This window comes from Neofelis nebulosa, chromosome 12, assembly GCF_028018385.1.
Source record: "Neofelis nebulosa isolate mNeoNeb1 chromosome 12, mNeoNeb1.pri, whole genome shotgun sequence".
NCBI classification, from domain to species: domain Eukaryota; kingdom Metazoa; phylum Chordata; class Mammalia; order Carnivora; family Felidae; genus Neofelis; species Neofelis nebulosa.
Window position 1 is genome coordinate 66,428,041 of NC_080793.1, and position 20,371 is coordinate 66,448,411.

General features: G+C 47.5%; 1 protein-coding gene across 16 annotated transcripts in view; it reads right to left on the reverse strand.

The window, feature by feature from the left end:
* Positions 1-20,371, reverse strand: part of AOPEP (aminopeptidase O (putative)) — a 345,091-nt gene that overhangs the window by 141,660 nt on the left and 183,060 nt on the right. For all 16 annotated transcript variants that reach the window (XR_009251735.1, XR_009251737.1, XR_009251738.1 and 13 more), the window contains exons 6-7: positions 12,582-12,771; positions 8,463-8,569 (exon numbers count right to left, since the gene is read on the reverse strand). Coding sequence is in view for 12 of the 16 variants with exons in the window: in XM_058695511.1 (XP_058551494.1) it covers positions 8,463-8,569; positions 12,582-12,771 (297 nt within the window). In the remaining 4 variants the exon portion in view is untranslated. The remainder of the gene's footprint in view (positions 1-8,462; positions 8,570-12,581; positions 12,772-20,371) is intronic.

Genomic DNA, 20,371 nt, shown 5'->3' on the forward strand with positions numbered 1-20,371 from the left:
ACCACTTCCTTTAGTGGGTCAATCCAATCCTTATCTGCAATCAGAGAAAGCTTTACATCCTATTATTAGAAGCCTTCTCTGAAGTTGTATGGACTCTCCAACCAGTTTTGAATAGCCCCAAATGAGCCACTTAGAGCCCTAGGCCAACCAGGAAGAGGATCCTAAGCTCTTCTAAATTCAGGTGTGGGTTCCTGAAATGGCTTCTAGTCTCTGTCTCTCTGATCATGTGTGATCTCACAGGCTGGGTAATCTTCCCAGAACTCTCATTTTCATTATGTCATTCTTGGAACTGAAAATAGCTCCCCAATGCCTGGATGGTCACGTGCAAACTTTTGAATCTGGCATCTAAGGAACTCCATTACTTAGCCTGTCCTTCCCTGGCCCCCTTCAGTCTCATGGGGTTCCTGATGGCTATCCTTTCCAGGAAGCTCATTCTCACTTTAATGTCCATTTCCACAATTAATTCACTGTTTACGCCTGCCATGCTTTGCTCCTTGAGTTCCCTTCCTTCCAGCTCTTTCCCAGTCTCAATGTTAGCCTTTCTTTCCATCCCAGTTCAAACCTCACATCTTCCCAGCCACCCTTTCTAGCTAAACCTGCCAACAGTAATATCCCAGTCCTTAGAACTCTGAGGATACAGCCTAGGGTTTTTCTATCTACTGTCTTCTGACCAATATTTCAACGCTGCAAATAATATAGAAAGAACCTCAGGGACAGAGGTCATGTTGTCTAGGACATTCATTTCTTCAACATTTATTGAGTATCCATTTAGTGCCAAACCCTGTGGTATACAGAGGTGAAGAAGTCCCTGGATTCACAAGGCTCATGACTCAGAAGAAAGATGCATTAGGTTGGACCATATGAAACTAATGTGTTTGTAGGTTAAAAAGGGTCGATAATTGGCAATATAACATGGCTCATTCTGAATTTAATTATCAAATAATGTAGTAAGATGAGGGATGGAGATACAACCAGAGCATTTAGGGGTTACAGATGAGGGTCACATGTTTATATTGTCAGGAGAGAGCCTGAGACTTTTGGAATGTGGTGATATCTGTGTTGAATCATGACGATTTGGGGTCATGCAATAAGAGGAGGACATTCTAATAGAGACCACATGAAAACAAGGCAAGGAGGTTAAGAAAGAACAGGCATACAGTAGATGTTATGGGCTGCATTACATTTCTCCAAAATTTTTATGTTGAAGCCCTAGCCCGCCCTACTTCAGAATGCAACTAGATTTAGACACAGGGCCTTTAAAGGGCTAGTTAAGTTAAAATGAGGCATTTGGTTGGTACCCTTTACAAGGAGAGGAGATCAGGACACACAGAGAGACACCAGGAATGCAGGCACACAAAGGAAAGACCAAGTGTGGGCTCAGAGAGGAGAGGTTGCAGAAGAAGCCACACCTGCTAACACTTTGATCTTGGACTTCTAGCCTCCAGAAGCGTAAGAAATAAATTTCCACATACCAGTCTGTGATATTTTGTTATGGCAGCTCTGGCAAACTAATACTGTAGGGTTCTATATGACCTCAGTGAGGGGGCTGGGGTGAAGCAAAAAATGGCAAGAGAAGGGACTGTAAAACACAGGTAGGAGTGATGGCGTGCAGGGCTGTGCCTGCTGTATTAAGGAACTTGGAAGTTTTTCCTGGAGGTGAAGGGAAGCTTTTGGAGAGTTTTAAGTAAGAAGGTGGCGGAATTAGAAGGTGTTTCAGGGAAAGCTCCACGGTGGCAGTGAGGAAGGTGGACTTGATGACTAGAGACAGAAAGAACAATTCGGGAGCTGTTGGATTGGTGCCAGCGAGCTAAGTTCTAACCAGGGAGACAGCAGTATTAGGAGTGGAGAAGGGCCCAACTGAGAACACTTGTGAGAAAAGTTCATAGTGATGACTTAAACCCTCCCAGGGCAAGGAGGAGAGAGGAGGGAGGAATTGGAAGACCCCCCATTTTTGACCTGGGATGAACGTGAGAACCTGAGCCACCACTGATGGGCTCACCACCATAGGAGGTGAGCAGATGGGGCCCATGGGACAGGGTTACCAGTGTGAGATGGCTGTAGGGCCAGCAGGAAAAGAGGATGTCAAGTGGGCAGCTAAGCAGTCACATGTGATCTTTAAGAGAGAGCGGGGCTGGCCTGGGGATGTGGGAGCCTCCAGCACAGAGAGGAGGTATAGTCAGCAGTGCCCATGCCCCACTCACATTCTGTGGGGCCTTTTTATCTGTGTGCACGTTAACTCTTGTCCTGCTCTCCATGACTCTGTCAGATGTGGCTCTCTGGTTGCCTGAGGTTCTTCTACGTGTAAACACAAGAGACAGAAGTACCTCGGGATGTACATCTGTCCAAGCAATGAGGACAGGCAAAGGGGTATACACACGCTGAGCCACACCCTGGTGGGGACAACTCTGAGACTGACCCGCACTGCCTCCACAGCAATCCTATGTGACTTGACTTGATACCCTGGCTTGGCCTCCTTTCCTTCTCCTCACTTCTACTTCCCCTCCTGGGAATACTTCCCCATGAATCTTGTCTCAGGGTCTGCTTCTGGGGAATCCCACCTAAGGCAGGGGGTGTAGATGAGACTACTCTAAGAGTGGAGCCCCCGAGGAAACAAGAACTCTGAACAAGAGCCAGAAGAGGTGCCACCAGGAAAGCCAGGTGACTGAGATCCCCAGAAGGCAAGAGTTATCAATAGTATCAAACAAAGCAGAGGAGTTCCAATAATATAAAGACCGGAATACATTTACAGAATCTGGTGATCTTAAGGGCAAAATGGCCTTAGGAAAAAAGTTCCCCTAGAATCATGACCCCAGCCCATGGCCCAAAGTGATGGCAACTTCATTCTCCCTTCATATATGGATTCCCACCCCCCCCCGCTTCCCTTCTTCCTTATGGGCAGAAGGTTTAAAGCTCACCTAGGTATATGCAAGTTCTAGACTTGCGTCGATGCACATGCATTTCCACTTCTACCTCTGGAACTAGAAATTTGTCTGTAACTGTATTAAGACTGACAGGTTGCCTTCAGGCATCTGAGAGGTCAGGGAGAAATGGATGTTGATGCATTTATAGAATTGAAGGGAGAACATGGCTGATGGCTTCAGTTTTCCCTGGGGGACAGGAGGCAAGAGAAGAGAGAGCAGGAAAGGTCTGGAATAAACACTGAAGACCATGGGGAAGGGAGCTGCCCAGGAAAGAGTGAACAGATTTGTTCCCAGGCTGTGGGGCCGGTGGAGACTGAGGTGGGCATGCTGGGAGTCTTGGCCCCAGGAGGAGGAGCGGCGGAGGCTGAGCCTCTGGGCTGGAGGTGGGTGCGTGACGGCAACAAGGGACTCTGGAAGGACGGGAGCTTTCCCATGAGGCAGCTTTGTGTGGCTACGAGTGGCTGAGTTCCCACATGTGGGTGGGAAAAGACTGCTGTGTTCTTCAAGGATCAGAAATAAAAATTTTGAGAAAAACTTTAAAGGCAAAAGCTTCATGCATACCAGAGGTGTACACATAGACTGATTTCAAAAGTCTTACTGTTTTATTATTTTTTTAATGTTTACTTATTTTTGAGTGAGAGAGAGAGAGAGAGAGAGAGAGAGAGAGAGAAGACAGAGAGCAAGCAGGGGAGGAGCAGAGAGAGAGGGAGACAGAATCTGAAGCAGGCTCCAGGCTCTGACCTGTCAGCACAGAGCCCGATGGGAGGGGTCGAACTCACTGTGAGAGCCGCGAGAACCGTTTGATCATGACCTGAGCCAAAGTTGGACGCTTAACCCACCGAGCCACCCAGGTGCCCCCAAAGTCTTACTGTTTTATTTATTTATTTATTTTTCAACGTTTTTTATTTATTTTTGGGACAGAGAGAGACAGAGCATGAACGGGGGAGGGACAGAGAGAGAGGGAGGCACAGAAGCGGAAACAGGCTCCAGGCTCCGAGCCATCAGCCCAGAGCCTGACGCGGGGCTCGAACTCACGGACCGCGAGATCGTGACCTGGCTGAAGTCGGACGCTTAACCGACTGCGCCACCCAGGCGCCCCAAAGTCTTACTGTTTTAAATGGAACATCCAGTGTTCAGGTGTCACACAAACCCACAGAACCAACGGCACGGCATGCACACTTCGTCTTGGCTGTGGACAGCTGCATATGTGGGGTTCCCCCCATTATTATGGGATGTCTTTTCGACCAGGGAATGAGACATTTATGAGGAAAGTAGGAAAAGATATTGGTGTTTCTCTAGAATTATATCGTCTGTGGAGGCAGCAGCTAGGAGAAAGAGCCACATCAGACTCTGGGCCTGTCAGCGCCTTCTCAACATGATATATTTTCACGTTTTTCTCAGCATGAGCTTGACTTTAACAATGAATCCAGAAAAGAGGGGAAGTGATAATAAATCACAAACAATAAAAACCAACAGAGATTTCTCCTGACCCTGCCACTGTAGCTCTTCCGTCCCGCAGACCTGTCAGAATATACTAACACTCACAGGGTAAAGCTCTTTAGAGAGAGAATGCCAGAATCCAGCAGCGCCCCAGGGACCAAAGGCATGGGAGTCTTACAGAAGGCCCTTCACATCTTCCCTGGCAAGAGTCACGACTGCTGCACAGTCAAGGGTGGGGCGGGGGTGGAAACAACAGGAGAGCAGAGTGGTGGCGGCCAGGCAGAGTAGGACAGCAGTAAGATCAGCTTTGCCTCGTACAGTTCTGTCCAGGGTCAGTGGACAGGTGAGTGGGGGGGGGGGGGGGGAGTCTGGGGAGAGTTGCCGGGCTCTCATCTATGGGAAAAGCATCTTTAATAATTAACAAATGAGAAAAGACATGGAATGAGTAATGTGACCCCTAGCATTTTGAAACTATGAGCAAATCGTCATGCCACAAGAGCCTGCCGCCACATTACAGGCTCCCCAGCCAAGGAACGCTGAGAAGGAAAACACAGGAACTGTTGTAACCAAATGAAATCTTACAACCAAGTCAATCCAGGACATATCCGATGAGAGCCATGTTCAACACCGGGTGTATGGAAGACACAATTGGGAAACAGTTATAACATTAGCACGTCAGAGCCAAATACAATTTTAGTTTTTCTCTTCTCACTTTGTTAATACTCCAATATCTATAATCAACACAATGTTGAGGTTTTTTTTTTTTTTCTTATAGCTACTGAAATAATCAGACACATGCACTCATGTGTAAAAGACAAAGATGCTTGGCCCAAGGATACTTTTTTCTTTTAAGTTTTTTTATTTATTTTGAAAAAGAGAGAGAGAACGCAGGGGAAGGGCAGAGAGAGAGAGGGAGGGAGAGAATCACAAGCAGGCTCCACGCTGTCAGTGCAGAGTCCAACACGGGGCTCAAACTCACCAACAGTGAGATCATGACCTGAGCCGAAATCAACAGTCAGATGCTTAACCAATTCAGCCACCTAGGCGCCCCTAATGATAATTTTTTTAACCCTAACCTTTGTATCCTTCCATGGTTCAAGATACCTTCAGGGTTTGTTTTTTGTTTTTTGTCTTTTTTTTTAAAATGCAACTAAATGCTATACCGAGTTCCTTGAAAGCAGAGAGAGAAAGACTAGGGAAAAGAGGGTCGTTTCCATCCCTAGGTTTCAATCTCTGCTCTGCTCTTTATCAGCTGTATGATGTTGGACACCTTAATCTCTCTTTCTGAGCTGTGAGTCATCTAAGTGAAGATGTTGAATAGCCAGCAGGAGGGGTGGGGAAGGGTTGGCATCAGAGCAGAAGGAAATCAGGGAGAGTGGGACACACAGAAGCCAAGTGCAGAAAGTGGTTTTAGAAGGAGGGAGTGGTCAACCATGTTGAAAGCTACTGCAAAGATGAGTAAGAAAAGTTTCCATTTTGTCTGTCAACACCGAGGAATGAGGAACGTAGCAAGACACAAACCAAACTTCTAAATTGTTGGTCCATCACTTCAAGACCATGGGGTATCTTGAAAGAGAGGGAGGAGAAAAATAGCGTCTTTGATTATGGTCTTGTCTTAAGCTATTTCTTTGCATATTAAACCAAAATAAAACCTGAGAACAAATTCTCATAACTCTGATTCTTTTTTCTTTTTCACTTTCGGTTATTTCTAGGCTCTCCGTTCCCATTTAAGGGAGAATTCCACAGGATGGGAGTAAACTAAACCTAGACTATGTAACTCGGGGCAGGTTCAGAAACATCTCATCTCCACCATAAGCACATCTGATAGCCTTGGTTTCTATACTGATGTGCAACAAATCTTTCAAATGCAGCCATTTCATGGTTTGCCTAAATTTAGGCAAACACGATTTCTGAATACTAAGACAAAAACAAATGCCATAATAAGCTTTCCAGCACAAGGGTCTAAATATAGTGTATTTCTTCTCCCGGCTCTACACACACAGGAAAAGCTCTTGGCCCTCAGAGGCTGGGTTGATCACAGCCCCATGGAGTGCAGAGATAAGGCTCTCCTCATGTGTGTGATGACTTCTCTGTGTGCGGTTGGCCTGCTTATAAATTGGGAGCACATTTCATCAACTCACGTTCATTACGATGCCCCACCCCCCTTCCACACTGATTTCCAGAGTTCCTCTGCTGGCTCCCCACCTTCCTCCAACCTCTTCCCTTGCCGTCCTCTCTCCCTGGTGATTTCAATGTGCTCAGTTTTAAGTATTTATAGTCTGAATGTTCCAATCTCTCCAGTGAGCTGCTGACTTGTAGACCCCACTGAGTTCTCAATATTGAGTATCTATTTGGCATCCCAAACTTCAGGATTTTTATTTTTCTTTCCGGTATCTCGGCTGTCTCACCAAATGGCCTCACCGTCTACCCAGCTGCTCAAGTCAAAAGCCTGGAATCATTCTGGACACTCCCATCTCCCTCTTCTCCACATTCAATGACCAAAGATCCGGCAGCTCCACCACCCAAACCTGTCTCAAATGGGTCTATTCCTTGCATCTGCCCCCCACCCCCAGGATCTCCTGCATGGATAACTGCAGGTTCTAACCCTTCTCCTTGCCATCCTTCTGCTGCCTGTAGCCCACCCCCCCAACTGCCAGAGCAGCACTGAAAACACAAGACAGATCATGACCCTTCCCTGCTGCAGGCACTTGGAGTAAGGCTTGCTGACCTGACTCCTGCCTGCCTTTCTCTGCCCATCTGGCCCCACCATCCCTCGGCACCAGCATGTCAGGCCCTTTCCTACTTCAAGCCTTCATGGTCCTCAGAGACACCTTCCCTTCGTGACACTTCTCAGCATAACTAGCTGTGAATATGACAGAGTCCCGCTAAGTCGAAGCTCCACGAGATCAGGGACGCTGTCCATATCAGTCCCATGGGAGGTATAGCCGTCCCACTGGCTGAGTGCAGAGGTGTACAAACAGTGGTGCTGGGTGGGGGACGCGGGGCTCCTGGCTCTGGCTTTGGCTCTGGCTCTCCTAAACAATAGATGAGTCAGCGGACTGCAGAGGTTTGCGTGCGAGCTGGGGGGACTTGTCTGTGGGAAGAGTGGCCACGCCCAGGCTGCAGTGCTGCTCAAAAGCACCAGCCAGCCTCCCTGGGGTCAGGCTGGGCCCCGTGCATTTCCCTCAGACTTAGCCTCAGTGGACACTCACTGTGGAGTGGGGGTGTTCATTTAAAAACAACAACTGAACCATTTCAGGCCAGCCCTGCTGGGGAGGCGGACTGGCCTTCAGGGTCATCATCAAAAATGAGGGGCTATTGCTGGATGGCTGCCTTCCCACCTGTCAGACTGAGGATTCCACATGCTTGGCTCTAGCAGGATGAAAGCTTCTGTTGTCATAGCAATCGTGGCGTTCCTAGGGCCTAGGCTTCGGGTTTCAGAATAACAACTATTTAGAGAAGTGAAGGAAATGAGCAAAGCAGAGAGGGGCAAAAATGGAAAAAGCGCAAGAAGTAATCCTACAAGTAAGTGCTACAAGTCACACTCTGAAAACAAAACTCAGGAGCTAGGAGTAGAATCTTCCCCAGGCACGGGAGCGGCCTCCTGCTGGGAAGACGGGAAACAAAAGGCCCCATTGACACAAACATCTGTTATTACTAAACACTTAGGAATCAAGTTTTTCCTAAAGGTTTTTTTTTTTTTTGGCTTTTATTATTTATTTATTTATTTATTTATTTATTTATTTATTTATTTATTAATTATTTTGTCAGGTCATCAGACCCCAACCTTGTCTGAGTCCTCAGCCACCACATAAAGTGACTCTTAGAACATCAAATGAAGAATTTGGTCCTGGAAACGGCCTTGTGTTAGTTTTTTCCTGGCCAGAGACACCAGGAAAATGTCAGAAGGCAAAGCCCTGAAAGACGCAAAACACAACAATCACATCCCTGGGATGGGGAGGGTGGTGGTGACCTAACCCAATTTGATTTAAAAAGGAAACGCAGCAGATTTCACAGATGGCCAGGAGGTGCCTGGAAGGAGAGAAGGAAGGAGGTGGCAGGCAGAGGATGAGAAGGCAAAGAGATCACCTGGCGCTTTACCTCAACACCTGCATCTCCTCCGGGGAGTTCCGCACCTCGTCCTGGAGACGACACCAGCGTAGACAAGCCTTCAGCTCCTGCTGCTCCTGGGTCTCATGGGGGTCCAGCTGCTTGGGCCACAGACACACAAACACATGTGCACAAAACACGGTCACTGTTGTCCTCGTGTGGGTCACAGCTGCCCAAAGGAGCAGCTTGCTCAGTTTCAGGGTGATGGTCTCTCCACCGTGCCTTGTGCCCCACCAGAAAAGTCAGAGGGCAGAGGGGGTCTGGCGGGTCCTCAAAGAGCCAGTTGCTCACTCTTCTGCTGGTGACAGAGCTGGGCCTGGCTGTTTGGAAGGCGCCCCCTGGTCCTAGACCCACCCTTCACACAACCCTGGCCCCAAGAGAGCAGGCTTCCCTAGGGGGCCATTTCCAGTCTGATTCCATCCAGACCTTTCCTGCTTTGTCTTTATGCACAGGGTGGGGCAGGTCCCCTCCATTTACCTCCTACTTTTCCCAGCCCTCAGTTTTGTTAAGGGCTGTTTACAGTGGAGCCTGCTAATGCAGCCCAGATGATTCTGTCTGCATATAACCAGAAAGAGTGTACTGCCTGGACTGAGTCTGGGGGAGGGGAGCACCATCACTCCCTGCCCTGCTAGTGAGAATCGGCGGCTGTCACTGTGCTCATGAGGCCCTGCGGCTAAAGTCTCTGTAAGGGAGGGCAGCAGAACATCCACTAGGGAGGGAAATGTCAGTATCAACAGGCATTTCTGGAAACTAAAGAGCCTTAATGGTTCATTCAACAGATATTTACTGAGTCTCTGCCAGGCCCTGGGTACATTACGGACACAGCATGTACTCCAGGAAGACTGATAAGAACACCAGCCATTAGAGTGCAGTCATGGTAGACATTAAGGAAGAATCTAGATGCCCTCTGGCCAGCCAGGTGAGTCAGAAGGCTTTCCTGAGGAGGTGCTGGGGCCTGTGCTGGTCCCCAGGGACAGGAGGAGTCAGCCAGGGGAGGAGGAATTTCAGGCAGAGGGAAAGCATGTGCAAGGTTCATGGGGCCTAGAAAGAGTGTGATGTATTTACAGAATGGTGAAGGATATGGTCAGGCTGGGAGCACGCTATTATTGGGGAGGGACAGAGGTGCCAAGTAGCCAGCAGAGGCCAGATGATCAATAGGTTCTGTGTGCTCTGTTGCTATGGAAAATTCGTATGTTGAAGCCCTAACCCCCAATGTGACTCTATTTGGAGACAGGACCTTTAAGTAGGTAATTAAGGTTAATGAAGTTATTAGGATGGGCCCTGGTCCAACAGGAATGGGGTCCTTACAAGTAGAGGAAGACACGCCAGAGCTCTCTCTCCACATATGCAGAGGAGAGGCCATGGAAGGACATACTGAGAGGTGACCATCACCAAGCTAGGAGAGAAAGGTCTCCCCAGAACCCAAGCCTGTCAGCACATTGATCTTGGATTTTTAGCCCCCAGAACTATGAGAAAACAAGTGTTGTTTAAGCCTCGCAGCCTGTGGCATTGTGTTATGGCAGCCTGAGCTAAGACACCTGTGAAGGAGTTTAGATTTTTATCAGGGTTGATGACAAGTTATATGATACAATCTTGCAGCTAACTCAATTCACTTCTCCCTATGGAATGCCACTTTCTATCTCCTCATTCAGTGACTTCCCCCTCCCCACTTTGCCCCGCTTGCTAATGTTCAGTGCTGCACAGCACAGTCATCTGGGCAGCCAAGTGGCCAGTGTGCCTCATGACATCTTCCCTGGTGACATCCACTGCTGGCCAGAAGAGTCCTGTGAGCCAGTGCACCCTTCCCTGCCCCAAAGAGCCCTCCTCTCATGCTTGGGAGGTCTGCTGCACACACTCAGACCTCCCTTCAAGGAAGGAGCTAGAGTGACCCATGTGCTCTGGAAATGTTTCCAAACTTTGTGCTAAAATCCGGAATGGCCACTTTATTTCAGACCAAAGCGTTTTCACGTATAGAAGAGTTATTGCCCAGACAGTAAAGGGTGATGAGGTGGGTTGTCTCCTGCGCCAGGTTAAGGGGAAAGGAGGGATAAAGAATCCTCAACTCCTGCTTTCCCTTTGAGGCCCATGTCAGAAGTCACCTCCTCCAAGAAGACTTTCTGGATCAGCTCAGACCTGACCTCTCCCACCTTTGAAGCCATACAATATTCAGTGTTTACCTCTCTCTTCTAACTTGTTGTCTGCTGTGTGCTTTTCTTATCTTCACAGTTCAACTATGACCTCTTTCAGAGCAGGGTTGTGTCTTACCCATCCTATTATCTCTACAGGTCTAGCACAGATGGACACACAGAAGGTATGCAGCTGTGAGATGAGGCCAGACTGGCTTCATGTCTCTGTTAGTGGAGATGGACATATTCAGGGCAGTAAGAGGCAGGACCCATGCGATGAGACTCAGGCGTGATCCCCTGGAACTATGGGCAGGGGCAAAGCCAAAGGAGGAGCGCTTCATGGGGATGGAGATGATGAACAGAGAGATCATCATTACATGCCTGAAATAAATTTCACACTTATCAAGAATAGCACAAATCTGATTGTCTCAGGACAGAAGCACCTGAGAAAAGGGATGTTGATAGAGACTCATTGATATTAGCCTATTTAACCCTTGCTAAATGTCTACTGTGCGTCAGATGGTGGAAAATACAAAGAGAATGAGAGCAGAAAAGGAGAACTGGTATTTCTTGCACAAGCTCCATGTGTCATTCATAATTTTCCCATTCACAGTGCAAATGTTTATTCTTATACCCATTTTCCAAATGAGGAAACTGAGGCTCAGGGAGGCTACATAAACTACCCACACTTACAGAGCTGGTGAACAGCAGAGGTGGGATTCCATACCTGGTCTGACTCCAAACCCAGCTGCCTTTCCCAAACCTGCCACGTGGCTGCTCTTCACTGTGTGGCAGGGGACACAGGGTGCATGCTGCAGGCCAAGGGGCAGAGAGGGTGGGAGGGCGAGTAAGATGTAGCTTCGTTCGGGAAGAGGTCACAGTCTAGTTGAGAGGTTCGAGGGAAAAAGAAAAAAGTGAGGGAAAAAGAGGCAGGTACCAAATACTGGGGGAGTTCCAAGCTTCTAGAAGAGTAAGTATTGGATTGTGAGTGGACTGATCAGTCTGGGTTATTCAGAGTAGGTGATCTTGAGCTGGTTAGTGAAAAATAAACAGGATTTCAACAGGCAGAAGGAACTCGAACAAAACCACACAGGTATGCACAAACTTGAAGATTTCAGAAAATGTTAACTAGTCCAGTAAGCATGTAAGGGGTGGGGATGACAGGGAAGAGAAGTGACCAAATATTCGGAACTAAAACATAAGCAGGAACCAGTTTAGCTGCCATATCCTCATTAGCACTGGCATCCAATTCTTTAAAGCAGAGGTTGTAAACTGGGAAAGTGTTGCCCATACCTCTGGGTATGTTTGCTTGGCATAGTATTCTTTAAATTACTAAATTTCACATAAAAATCCAGATTGCGAACTTCCTTTAAACAACTACGAGTCCAGGCTCCCCCGAGCCCTCCCGTCCACATGATGACAACTGGCCCTCACTGATGCACAGCTCCCAGTTGGCCTGAGTCCTCACTGCTCCCTAACCTATTACACCAGCCACGTTTCAGTCTTCATTAGTTGCCAGCAGACATCTGAGATGACAACTCCCGATTTAAATTTTTATCTTATTAGTAAAGAACCAAAACCATACACAGTCAACATCACCACAACCATAACCACAAGGGAGTGCCTGGGTATGCCACAGCCTGACCTGAGCTCCTAGTCTCTGCTCAAATGTCCACTATCAGAGAGCCCTCTAGTGCCTTCTAAAACTCAGCTTCCCACCACTCTCTCCAGCTTCATCTGCCTTCCAGTCCTCACCACCTGACGTGTTACAGATGTGTTTGTCTGTTTCCCCATTCTCTCTCCTATCCCTGCATTGAGAACCCCCAGGGCTCAGGGACTTTTCTCTGTTTACACAGCTCTCTCCCCAGCAAGCAGCACAGTCCTGGTGCACAATAAGCCCTCTACATATCTGTTGAATGAACAGATGCCTGTGAAGAGAATCTGACTCTGGGTGGGGAAATGCTTAGGGTCACTGTAAACCTACCTGCTGTGCTTTGGCCCAGAACACATCTTCCAAGTGAGTGGCGAACCCTTCACTCAGCCACTCCTCCGTCCAGTCCCGGGCCCCAATGGCTAGGCCAAACCAGGCGTGAGCGATTTCATGGCAGAGACGGGTCCCACAGAGATGGCTGTTTCCCGTCAAGACGCTCTGAGAGAGGAAGATGATGTGTGGGCTGTGGATAATGGGGGAGAAAACACACGGAGTCTTGTTAGAGCCTGCCCTCGTGGTTGCCCCATGGGGCGGCTTTCTCAGCCTGGCGAGCCTGTTATTATCATGTGCATGCCAGATCATGACGGATAGGCTTGCAGCTTAGATGCTTTCAGAAACAAATAAAGTGGCAGTTTACGTTTCTGGCAGCGGTTCAGGTGGCCGTTTGTGCCAAGCAGTCGTCTCCGTCACCCAACGGCTATTACCTGTAATGAGTAACCTGCACCAAAGTTTTATGCCGAAGAAATTACAAGGCAATGGAAGCATTTACTCTGAAATCTGGACTGTAAAAGAAGAGCAGGTGTGAGACTGTGAAGCCCATGCTGTCAAGAGAGTGATCAAAGAAGCCCCTTCAGCCAAAAATCCGAGCAGCTTACACGCAAATTGAGAAGTCATGCAGAAGGACAGGAAAGGCCCAGAAGAATGGAAGCAAAAATTTTCCATTTCGGACTGGGGCTGGTCATGGAGTTAACACACCAACAGGTGCCGTGGATGGGTGAGGTTTCTGAGAGACTCAGATGAAGGCGCAGTCTCTGCAAGGCAAAGATTTTCAAAGGTATCATCTCCTATCTGTAGCTGCTTATACATTCACATGACATAACAAAATTAGGCAGGGGGTGGGGGGAGCCAACACTCCCAGGTGTGCGAACGGCCCCAGGGCTGGCCCCAGCTGGGGAGATTTATCTAATCTCATTTTCCATACCTTGTTTTAAAACCCCAAATACCATGATTAGATTGCATAGACAAATGGGAGGAAGGGAGGCTGAAAAAAAGAAGAGGCAGATAGAAAACCTCCTCTGCTTCCACCTTCCACATTTTTCATTTATCCAGGACTTGTTTACACTTTTATTAATGAAGAATTTGCTTTAAAAAAAAAAAAAAATCCCTCCTCCTTCATTTGGACAAGAACAGTTGGGAAACCTCCCAAATTAAGAAACTGTACACACGGGTTCCCTCCTTCAAAAGCCATTTGTTTGCTACCACGCCGGCTCTGCACAAGCCGGGACTGCTCGCAGATTTGTCCTCCGCCCCCACGGCCACCAGTAGAGAAAACCCCACCTGTATTTCCCTTGCACAACATCGCCCATTCAGCTCGGAGAGCTCCACTGAAATCGTAGGAGCCACGTGTGCCAAAATAGACAGCTTTCATGTGAAATAATAACAGGGCAAGCACGCAAATGAAGTGTCTGCCAGGCCCTCAGCAGAGTCCACCAGAAACCCCAGGAATTAAAACGTGTGGTTGGGGCATTTAGGATGCGGCGGGTGGGGGAGGGGGGCAATGCAGCAGCCACCAGCAGTAGTTCAGAGGACAAAGTCAGAAAACAAAAAAGGAAGGCAGGGAAGAAGGGAGGACAGGAGGGCCGATGGAAGCAAGGGAGGAAGGAACTGACAGGCACAGGAGCTAACCTTCTTACTGAGAAAGTCACCCCATAGAGAAGACAAACTGTGAAACCTGGCATTTTCGAGTAAATGACCCCTTGCTCTGGCATGTGCAGCGCTACAAAGGAAAGCCACAGAAATGTACCAAGTAAATAACATTCCAGACATACTGCTGGCAGCGCTTGGCCCTTTTGGCTAAAACAAAACAGAAGTAACTGCAGGCCTTGTAAACAGGCTCAAAGAGGAGTCTGCATTGGAAGGGTCTGCTGGCCAGAGACACAGACGGTGCGCACGTAGTTACAGAGACTGGACGACTGACCCGTCCACTCAACCCACGAAGGTTACACAAGCTGATGACTGTGAAGTCACGGCCAGACTGTCCACGAAGAAAATGCCTGCCCTGTCCTTGGTGATGGCTCGCTGTTCTGTCCCAACGTGGAAGTCCAGCCAAGGCCCATTTATGCAAATATCAAAGTCTAGAGAGCCTGAAGGAATGCACAAAAGCAGCTGCGTGGGGGGTGAGGGGTGGCTGTGCGCTTTCCTGCCCTTTAATCTTTTCCCTCCTAGGGCCTTTGTTGTCTCCGCCAGACCTCCCTCCCCACCTGCCAGTGCTCTGGAGACTCCACCCGGCCTAGCCTCCGTGCGTCTTGGCCGGGCTCAGGACGGGACCGGCGTGGCTGGAATCCTACGTTCCCACTTCCCATCCCCAGGCCCTTCTTCCTAGCCAGGAATAAATGGATTTCCTACTGTCTTCGGAGAAAGATCAAAGCTTAAACATCCTCCTGGGTCGGAAGGAAGGGTGTTTCATTTGATATAAGTGACCCTATTATCAGTGGAAAACATGACCTTCTCCCTGAAAAGCAATTTTGCAGTTGAGAACCAGACCCCAAATCCTGCTGCAGTGGAGTCTGCACTCTGAGCTTGGCTTTTTAACTGTGGGCGACTCTGGGGTGGTACTTCCCTATGAAGGAAATGGCTTCTTTCTTAAAACTAAATTTAAAACATGGATTAAAAATGGAGTAAGGTTTTGATAATCTTTCTCAAGGGTTATTAACAAAATTCTGACACAAAAGGACCAATAGAATTTACTTTTAAGGAGAATTTCCTCCTCTCGACCCTAAATGTCAGAATTGCTCGTGTTACGTACAATTTTTACCCTGTTGTTTTTTTTTCAACAGTGAGTGAGGAAAAGTATAATGCTCTTAAACTCACTTTAAGGAGTAATATTAAATACTCCTTTACCGGCAGATAATCTACTTCCTGCCCACCTTCAAAACAGGATGGATGTTTAGAATTTTCTACTTCTACCTTAACCTTGATTTATAAGTTTCACCCCTGGGCTCCTCACACATTCCCGCATTCTCAGAACCTTATTCATGGTCCTGATCAGCCAGTGGGTCATCCGTCTTCACTCTGACAAGGCCCATTTGAAAACAGGTTGTCTTGTTTCCCCCTAAAAGGGCCTGTGTCAGCTGCCTCTACCATATGCCAAATTGTCGATTCATCACTGCAAAGGATGAAGATAATCACTTCAATGACATCTTCATCCTAAAAACTGTTTTCTTTTTAAATTCACAGAGTTTATCACTTTTCCCAAATAAGAGATGGGCAGAAAAGTAATACTTCCAACTCTCAAAAACCAGAAGCCTCCTGGGTTGTATCATAAATTCTCCCTTGCTACAAGTGGTCGGAGGAGGACAGGGGGCAGAGGAGGGGGGCGGCACAGAGCGACAGCAGGACACGTGTTCCCATTCTTTCCCAGGAGACCACCAGCGGGGCTGCTCCCGACAGAGGCCACGTGGTGGTGGATGTCTGCTGCCTTGCCCCTCGAGATTAAAAATATCATTTCTGGCCTGAAAACAGCTTCCCAGGACTGTTCCTAAAAGCTACCTCTCCATCCAGATTAGAAGGCTGTGTCTGTTAATGTAAAACATGCTTCTAGCAGAGGAGGAAGGAGTGCCTTCATTACTCTCAAGAGCTGCTCCAATCCTTCGGGAGGAATTCAATTTGGAACGGAAATGGAGAATTTCATCAGATCTTAAGCAGGGGCTGGTGTGTGATTTATTTCAGCTTTGTCCAGGGAGACGTGACCAGCGTGGCCCATCTTGCTGCCCAGGGAGAGGTACAGCACTTAGGGGCTCCAGCTCCACGTTGCCACCCAGCGGGTCAGAGCAGGCTGCGGGTGGGACCGGGACAGGAAATGGCTTTTGGTTAAGGCCACCCCTCCCATCTTACTGGAGCTGATCCCAATTCCCCCGGGGGTGGGGGGGTGGGGAGAGGAGAAGCAGATTCACTTTTTCTACAGATCCTTGGGAGGGGCATCCAGGAAACAGATTTATACTCTTCGAGCTTGAACTTCTTAGCGGTTCAGTTTTTCACAATCTCAACAATACGTGGACTCCAATGTCCCATTATGGGGAGGAAGGAAGAAACCAGGAAAGAGGCTCTTTTCCCTGCAAAGTCAACCTGGATAGTTTTAAGGGTCTCATAATCATGTGAAAGCAGCTTTTGCTTGCATGACTTAATTACTTGCTAATTTAATTTGGACAACTAAAAGTAAATTCGTAGTAGCCTGGGGCAATCTGCAAAGGGAGACCAAATCTTAGTTACCACTCCCTAAGATTCAGAATGTGTTTTCTCTTTCATCCTTAAGGTTAGCGTGATACATGTCAAGCACTTCAACCAATGTGTTTACAAACAAAAATGCTCAATCTGGAGCCCCTCTTCTCTGCAATGAAATCCTGTAGTCCCTATCTCTGGCATGCAGTCTGATGTAGGGGAGGCATCTGTGGTCCCAAAGGCAAAGGGGTGGCCCAGATGACCTGGAGAGCCCCTGCTCCCATCTGGCTCCGAGACTGCTCAGTAGGAACTAGTTATGCTTCATTTGCCCCATCTGGCATCCCACTGTGGTCACACAAGGTAGTCTTTACACTGGACCTGTAGGAGATGAGGGAACGTTCTTTCAGGGATATGGGACTTTCAGGAGCTTGAGGTAGAAACCAGCTCTAAAACCTTGACGAAAACCTACTACATCTGATCAACACTGAGATCTAGGTTTGGGAGAAAAGGCTAACATTAGTATAAGTTTTCCTTTAAAAATTCTGAATAGCAAACAGGTGGCAAAACATCTACTCATTTTCCTAAATGAATTCAGGTTTTTAAGTTTTTATTTATTTATTTTGAGAGAGAGAGGGAGAGAGAAAGAATCCTAAGCAGACTCTGCTGTCAGCGCAGAGCCTGATATGGGGCTCGAACTTATGAACTGTGAGATCATGAAATGAGCCAAAACCAAGAGTCAGATGCTCAACCAACTGAGCCACCCAGGCACCCCTACCTAAATGGATTTTGGCTGAAACTACCAACATAACTACAGCAGAGAGTGACTAAGAGAATCCCCAGGCCACATTCCAGAGGCTTCTACCAAAAGCAAATCTTCCTTCTAAAGATTCATATTGCTTGAGTGCTTCCTATGTGCTGGGCACTATATGATATATATATCATCTCATCTGATCTATCTCATGACCTCAGGAGATAGATTTTATTATTATCCCCATTTTACAGATTCTGAAAGTGAGGTAGAAAAAGGTAAAGTGACTAGCTGAAGGTCACATAGCGAGCAAGTAATGGAGTATTTCCATTCATACAGTCTTGACCCTGAAGCCTTACTCTGCCCAACTCTGCCCAGGGTCATTTGGTTTAGATCTGCAACTTCTGGGCTCCCATCCCTCTGTGCTAGCTCAAGCCCAGTGGTGCAATAATGTCCTTGATGGAGCCCCATCTTCAGAGTCCACCCAAGGGAAGCCACCAGCCATGCCCTGGGACCTCTGTTCCCTAAATGTATGTCACAGCCAGAACCGGCCAGGGTTACCAGACTTTTGATTGGTAGACCTTCAGCCTCTTCCTTGTGGGAAAGCAGGTGAGGATGGAAGGGACAGGGGGCAAAGCGAGGAAAACATTACCACTCCACTTCTGATGCCTTCATAGGGCCTAAATTCCTGAATGTAGCACCTCATTCTTTCTAACCCTGTCCTATGCCAGGAGTCCCTCGTGGACCACCACAAGGGGATGCTTAGATAAGCAGGTGCAAAGGTGCTTAGGCCCATCCCTAGGAGGCCAGGAACACGCCAGACTCTCCCTGCCTTCTATCTCCCACCCATTTTTGCTAACTCCTGATGTTCCTTTTCCTAAATAGACTTTATTTTTTAGAGTTGTCTTAGGTTCAAAACTTAGGTTCTGCAAAAACGGAGCAGCAGGGTACAGAGAGTTCCATATACCCCTCTGCCCACAAATGTATAACCTCCCCTACTATCAACATCCCCCACCAAAATGGTGCATTTGTTATTGTAATTGATGAATCTACCTTGATGCATCATTTTCACAGTCTACAGTTTACATTAGTTTCACTGTTGGCGTGAGGCATTTTCTATGGGTTTGGACAAATGTATGACATGTAACCACCATTATAGCATCACACAGAGTAGGTTCACTGCCTGCAACAATCCTCTGAAATTTTTTTCAAGAAGAGATGGTTTAAAGCAGGTCGCAAGCTCAAAGGTTTACAGGAGCCAAGAACATAATACAATGAGGGATGCAGAGACGGGAGAAATGGATAAAAAGATAAGGGGAGTAGACAAAAAGATGGGAGGAGCACACAAGGAGATAGAGAAATAGACAAGGAGAGGGGGAAGGAGTCAAGGAGAGGGGGAAACAGATCAAATGAGAAAAGCAGATTACAAAAGGAAGGAGGAAATAGACAACAAGATGGGAAGCAAATAACAAGATGAAGGAAGTAGATTAGAGGGGGATAATAATATAGGGAAACAGGTAACTACAAGATGGAAGTAGAAAACAATAGGGGGAAATAGGCAGCAATTTTTTCAAACCCCAGGTCAAAGCAAATAAACCTATGGACAGGAGCTACAATCTTTCTCCTCTCTGGTTTAAAGCAGTAACCTTAGGTGAAGAAGCTCATGGTTTCATTGCACACTGAGGTGTGCATCCTACCAGGGTTCAGTATGGGGCTCATGGAAGACAGAGAAAGGCTCAATAGCTGAGCACAGATGACAGCTGGGAGGAGAGATGGGGTTCCAAGTGAGGCACAAGGAGGGAAAAAGGGTTGGCGCTGGGGACACCAAAACATTTTGCCCGCTTCACAACTTTGTTTAGTGTTGGCCTTGGCCTCTTGCTAATGGGAAAAATCATAGCATGGCAGCAACAAAACGCAGAGACCACCTCTCATTCCAGCAAACACAAAGACCACTTCTGACTTGAGAAAACAGAGATTGTCTTTGGCAGAGTGCTTAGCTGTCAAAAAGCAGAGCAACAGACACCGTACTCCTGCACCGCTGGGCAATCAGTCCATTGGGAATGCTGTCTAGACCTCAGCCCTGAACGAAAAGTGGAGACAGGGCTAGCAATGAGCTATCAGGAGTTGGCTACATCTAACTGGGGCAACCCTGCCTGAGGAAGGCGGTGGCGGTTGGTATCTCGTGGTTATGCTGATCTAAAAGCTAAATAAAGCCACAAGTAAAGCTTAAGAATCATAGGTAGAACTAGTATTTGAATTATCCAACCAGATTTGGACTCCTTTCCTTCTGAATCCTAATGTGCAATGTCTACCTAAGGAGTCTTTGGATTTTCACAGACGAAAACAAAGAAAGAGCTTTTTTTCTTTTTTTAAGTTTATTTATTTATTTTGAGAGAGAGAGGGAGAGAGCACATGAGCTCGGGTGGGGCAGAGAGAGAAGGACAGAGAAGATCCCAAGCAGACCCCCTGCTATCAGTGCAGAGCCCCACGTGGGCTCAGACCATGAGGTCGTGAGATCATGGCCGGAGCCAAAACCAAGAGTCGAACGCTTAACCAACTGAGCCACCCAGGCGCCCCAAGAAACAGGTTTTTTTGAAGTTACTGAACACTCTGATGTTTTGGACACCGGGGACCTACCCATACCAAAACTACATGAACAATATTTATTGTAGCTGAGCATGTCTTTTGAAATCACTAAATTACTTATGAACCAAGAGCTGTGTTCTGCAGGATCTGGAGAACTCTCCTGGTAAGTAATTACCAATTAAAACATGTTGGCAGCCTCCACTAAAGCACACGGATGACAAAATGTGATTCCACTCCTTTACCCCCTGCTCCCGTCCTCCCCAACCAGGGTGATGATGTTTGTTCCCATAAA